This window comes from Nicotiana sylvestris, chromosome 9 (genome assembly GCF_000393655.2).
Source record: "Nicotiana sylvestris chromosome 9, ASM39365v2, whole genome shotgun sequence".
Classification (NCBI taxonomy): domain Eukaryota; kingdom Viridiplantae; phylum Streptophyta; class Magnoliopsida; order Solanales; family Solanaceae; genus Nicotiana; species Nicotiana sylvestris.
Window position 1 is genome coordinate 172,156,244 of NC_091065.1, and position 6,109 is coordinate 172,162,352.

Consider the following 6,109-nt stretch of genomic DNA (forward strand, 5'->3'; position numbering starts at 1 on the left):
TAAATAAAATACATGTTGGGTTGCCTCCCAAAAAGTGCCTTATTTATAATCGTGGCACGACTCTACTAGTCTACTCAAGTTGGGCGCTTTCATTTCATCCTCTTTTCATGGAGTTTTGCCTTCTTGTGTGCTCTAGGAGGATCTCATCTTTACTCTCTGACCCTTTTCTCTTTTACCTTTATACATTCAGCTCATAACACCACTTTTTCTAAGTCAATTTTATTTTTCCATGCCAGTTGGCTCTATATAAGGACCTTGCACTATCAACTTTGATTCTACCGCAGAGATCATGCACAAATCCTCATAATGCTTAGGAAGGTTAAGCTTTTTGTACACATTAAATGTGATTTCTTAATCATGCACTTTCAACTTTAGTTTACCCTCCCTCACATTAATAAGTACTCCACCAGTAGCTAGGAATGGTCGCCCCAAAATAATTGGAACCTCCTCATCGGTCATATAATCAAGAATAATGAAATCGATGGGAAAGATTAACTTCCCCACTCGCACCAGCACATATTCAATAATTCCTTTAGGCACCGCAAGTGACCGATTTGCTTGTTGTAGAGTTACACTAATAGTCCTTGGGCTCCAAGATCGAGCTGCTTGAAGACAGATAGTGGCATCAAATTAATGCTTGCTCTCGGATTGCACAAGGCTCTACCAACCTCGTGTTTTCCAATCGTCAGGGGGATTGTAAAACAATCGGGATCCTTCAACTTAGGTGGGAGCTTACTCTTTACTCTAGCACTACACTCCTCAGTTAGTGACACTGTCCCAAACTCTGTCAACCTTCTTTAGTTAGCCACAATATCTTTGATGTACTTAGTCTATTTTGGGATTTCATGTAGCACATCACCCAATGGGAGATTCAACTGAATTTGGCTCAGCATATCAAGAAATTTATTGAACATCATATCATCACTTTTCTTCTTCAATCTTTGTGAGAAATGAGGTAGTGGCCTTGCAATCGGAGTTTTTTCACTTTCTTCAGTTTCTTTCTCAGCTTCTCCCACAGTTTTGGGAATCAGGTCACCCTTATGAGTGACTTGCATTCTTTTTTTCTTTTTGGGACTTCTTCTAATTCTCTGCTATTGCTAAAAGTTACAGCATTTACCTAAGGATTCTTATCTGTATCATTGGGAAGGGTCCCTGTAGGTCGAGTATTTTGTTGTGCAACCAACTGCCCAATCTGCCTTTTCTATATTTCAAAAATTTAGTCCTCAATTACTAATTATCTATTTGAAGTTGCTGGTTTTCAATCAATAGCTTCTTCAACATATCATTAGTGCTTTCTTCTACATGTTGAGGTAGTTTTGGGGCTGATTATAATTTCCTTGAGGCCTGTATTGATTTTGAGTGATCTGGTTCCTACCCCATCAGAAATTCGGGTGATTCCTCTTGTTGGGATTATATGTATTCCCATATTGATTATTCTGGTTCATTGGACCTTTACCTTGATGGCCACATAATAGATAAATTCAGGATTCACCGGACATTGGTCACTCATATGAACAATTCCACACTTCTTGAGTCACCTTCACCCTGCCAATTACGATCATTTGCAGTGAAATTGTTGAGTGGGGTTCGAATCTCACTGTATGACTTTTGCACGCAACTTTCTCCACAAGCTAAGCCTAGATTTAATTTGGAGGTCTCATCCAACCCATTCACAAAAGTATGTCCCAACACCTCATCAATCTGACAATGATGTGGGCAGTCTCTGAGTTGTTTCTTATAACTTTCCCAATCTTGACGAAAAGTCTCACCATGTCGTTGTTGAAACCCAAGAATCTGGCTCCTCAGTGCCTTTGTCTTCTTAGTGGGAAAAAACTTGATTAAGAATTTTCGTACCAGATCATCCAAACTGTGGATCAATTTTGCGGGCTCCTTGTTTAACCGTTCCTTTGCTTCCCCCATTAGAGAAAAGGAAAACAAAGTCAGTATGACATAGCCCTTAGAGACATTCGGATAATTGTATATATGTGTAATCTATAGGAAATTATGCATATGCCTATGGGGATCTTCACTTGACAACCTCACAAATAGCCCTGTGGATTGAATCGGTTGTATCATATATTGCTTCAGCTCAAAGTACCCAATTATATCATGCTTCAAAATAGCCTGAGTCATGTTCGTGAGACTAGGCCTTACAGCCTCAATCATCGGTCTTTCTTCATTTTCTGCCATCTCGATTGGTTGTGGTTGCACTATAATACCCAACTATGCAATGCTTGCTCTTTCTTCCGCCTCCCTCCTTAACCTCTAGAAGAGTCTTTCGAGTTTAGGATCAGGAAGAGGAAGGTCGTTCAAACTGTTGTTTCTTCTTAGCATTCAAAGTGAACACCTGTAGAGTCAGAAACAGTCAAACAGATTAACACTTGAACAAAAATAAATAAATGCTTATTTTAGACAAATAACTAATTTCTAAATCACCGGCGACGGCACCAACAACTTCTTGGGTCCAAACACACACACAAGTATACGCAGTCGGCAAGTAATAAAATAATAAGAAATTATCGTTCCCACGAGGATTTATGATCAATTATTCTCCAATCTAAGCTATTAATATATTTAATGCTCAAGTGACTGTGACGAAGATGATTGTGATTTTTATAACTAAATTACTACGACTAATAAGCAAGCAAGAAAATAAGATCGCAAGTAGAGCAAACAAGCACTTAGGAAAAATTCACTCAGATAGGGATATTCCAGAGTTATGAGATTGATGTCTCTCCGATTGCGTTTTTCAGGTTGATTTAGTCACTTGACTTATCTAATTTATTTATTAGTAGGGTTTATTATGCTCGCAAAGTTCTTTCAACGCTTCGCTCACCTATTCAAGCCAACCTAAGACTATATGTCTATAGAATCAAACTTGACAAGAACGCATGTATATTTCCTGCAAAAATAACCAAGTAAGGCAACTAGAATACGTATATCCTAATCACGAATCTATTCTCCGATGCCTGAATTCAAGAACATACTCTATTCAATCCTATATGTAATTTATAGTTCCCACTTTCGAGTTCAACTATAAATTCATAGATAGTACTCTATTGTTAATCACGCAATAGAATAATTAAGTGCAAGATTGAATAAATAAGTTAATATGATAAACTCAAGCAAAACAATCAACCGTCAATTTACAATAGTCAAGAACGACCCATAACCGCAGAGTAATGAGGTTCTTAGCCATTCATGTTCATAACAATCATCAAAATATTATTTTAAAACATAAAAGCTATGAATACTAGAAGAAGAATGGAAGAATTGACGAATTCCATGCCCTCGAGTGTTTTGTACTTGTATTTCTTTCTCAAAGTCGCGTCTCCTTCGCCAAAATAGGTTTCAGTTTGCTTTTATACGAGTTGAGGGCATCTTGGGATCAAAATAACCAAGTCCCGGGCGAAATAGGACAAATTCACGTCACCAGCACCCAGGGTAGCGTGGGGTGCTAGCTCTGGCGCTGGAAATTCGGAGGTTCTGGAAACTACACCATAGGTAGCGCCCCATGCTACCGGTGGCGCTTGTGGATTTTTCTCTTTTCTTCCCCTTTTCGCTTCAATCCATGCACCTTCATCCTAAATTGCCTCCGGATGATTCCTACACATAAAAGTATCGCTAATTTGCACAAATCATTAAATTAAACATCCGAAATATACGAAACATGAGTAAAATACGAGGCAATATGCTTATGAATATATATACTTTAAGTTGGATATCAATAAACAGTAATATTTCTTTTTCAATTCATAAAATTTTAAAAATTGGAAGGAAAAAAAAAGCATAAGAAATGTAAGACCATAGAATAAGCAAGTCATTAGCCGTCATGTCAGTGGGTACAAGGCAATATGGGACCTATTTGTTCCCAAAATTCCAGCAGAAATTTCCAACAGTGATGGCTTCAACTCGTACTAGTGGAAGTATACATCTTTTTATTCACCCACTTTAAATTTGATAAACGAAAGTAGTGGTTAAGAGAGGTGAATATAGAATTTAAACTTTATAAATATTAATATTTAAAGCTCTTAGTATGAATATCTTGTATGTTTAAAGTATGGATTCAAAATTTGATATTTGTCGAAATTTTAGTACTCTATAGCTTTTTATAATATGTATTTATGTTATATGTACTGAAAATGCTAGGTTCATTTGAACTTGAGCCCATTGTATGTAGATTGCATTTGCGCGCCTCTAGTGATCATTTACCTTAGTCACGTTGAATACCTCATTTTCTAAAGAGTTTTTGAAGTTATGCTTTTATGTCGCATGACAAAAAATATTTATAAATTAAAGTGTCATACAAAGAATTTTAGATAAAGGGAATCGTCGCATTGATTGAAATAAAAAGTCAACCTTCTATGCAACGCAATCTACCACAAAATACCTTGGTATTACAAAGATTGTTTTGCCACACACTATCTTTGACCAAGATGAAGAAAGAAGGAATTAATTTTATTTTTGTCATTAATTCATAAACGTCACGTAGAAATTTATCAGGTTCCAATTCTAACACAAGCGGACAGTTGCAAAAAATCTATTGGTGAAATATCTCTCTTTTTTTCCTCATGAACAGTAATACCAAGAGGTTGTGTGTTCGAGTCACCCAAGAGCAAAGTAGGGAGTTCTTGGAGGGAAGGATGCCGAGAGTCTATTGGAAACAACCTCTCTACCCTAGGATAGAGGTAAGGTCTGCGTACACACTACCCTCCCCAGACCCTACTTGTGGGATTATACTGGATTATTGTTATTGTTGAACAGTAATACCAGAATTTTTAAACGGGTGCAAATTTAACACTATATTAAGTACATGTGATTGTATAAACTCACCCCTAAAGAATTTGATGGGGTTTCTTCCTAATTAGTTAAAAAAAAATATAATTTTCACTTAATTGCCTAACTTAGTTGCTCAACCAAGCTTGATCATCATCATCTTCAGTAGTGTTTGATTAGTTAAAGGCCAGCCCGGTGTACTAAGCTTCTGTACTTGTGCGCGTGATCCAGACTCTAGACAAGGGCCAGGTCGGCACACTATGCTCCTGTCCTTGTAAGCGTGATTCAGACTCCAGAGAAGGGCAAGCTCGGCATATATACTAAGCTCCTGTTGTGCGCGTGATCTAGACTCCAAAGAAGGATTGGACAACATTAGGTTTATTGTACGCAGTTTTCCTTTTCATCTAATTAGTAGTCGTCGTGGCCCACCGAAAAATTTCAAGTAAAAAAATATATAGTAAGGAAAGATCAAGGGCCTTCAATTTTTTTATCTGAACATTGAAATTACGGAGCAAAAATCGTCTTCATCACAAGGGATAGCAAGTCCCATATCATGATTGAATCCAAATTCTTCTTCAGCCCTTTGAAGCAAACTTTGGAATTCAGGATGTGTCAACCAAGAAATGGGAATTATATATCTGCTTCTATTTTCACCCACATATACTACAAAATGGCCTTTTGGGACATCTTGAGGGTATCCATTCTCATTCTTTCCAAACCTTGAACACCTTTTCATAATTTGTTTGAAGGCTGCAGTTTGAGTAAAGTGTTTGCTTGATTTCTTCAGAGCCATTTTGGTTCTTGATATAAGAAGAATTATGGGGGAAAAGCTTCAATTGGTGTGGCTTAATTTGTTTTTTGAATTGTGTGGGGAAGAATTGGAAGAAAGGAGATTATTTATGGGGGAAATAGAAAAACAAAGGCACCTGAAATGTGTGGAAATCAAGAAACTAAATTGCTTTTGTTTAGGGATTAGTCTTGTATAAGGGCATTGAGTCTCTTTTGTTCTTTCTTCCGTTGGTCCTATGCCCTACTTTTGTCACCCCCCCTAAAAACACTACTTTTGGACCACTCACCTCCCTATAGCTAACCCCAAAATGCAGCCCTGGTGACTGGTATTCCTTTTTATCTTTAATACAAGGACAACTCGGTCTACTTAGGCTTTCGTTGTGGGTAGGGTCGGGAGAAGGGACGAATCACATTGAATATATTGTATGTAAAAGTGCTTTGCATGTTTTTATGCAAAGCTATTTTCACGACTTGAATCTGTAATCTTACGTGACAGTAACTCTTCCAGTTGCACTAAAGCTTTGATTGGTAAAAGATTTTTAAT

At 37.3% G+C, this 6,109-nt stretch overlaps 1 protein-coding gene across 1 annotated transcript; it reads right to left on the reverse strand.

The window, feature by feature from the left end:
* Positions 1-4,631: 4,631 nt before the first annotated feature.
* LOC104222896 (auxin-responsive protein SAUR50-like) lies at positions 4,632-5,659 on the reverse strand. Its single transcript, XM_009774221.2, has one exon. The coding sequence runs from the start codon at positions 5,567-5,569 to the stop codon at positions 5,264-5,266; it is 306 nt and encodes a 101-aa protein (XP_009772523.1). The 5' UTR covers positions 5,570-5,659; the 3' UTR covers positions 4,632-5,263.
* Positions 5,660-6,109: the final 450 nt, after the last annotated feature.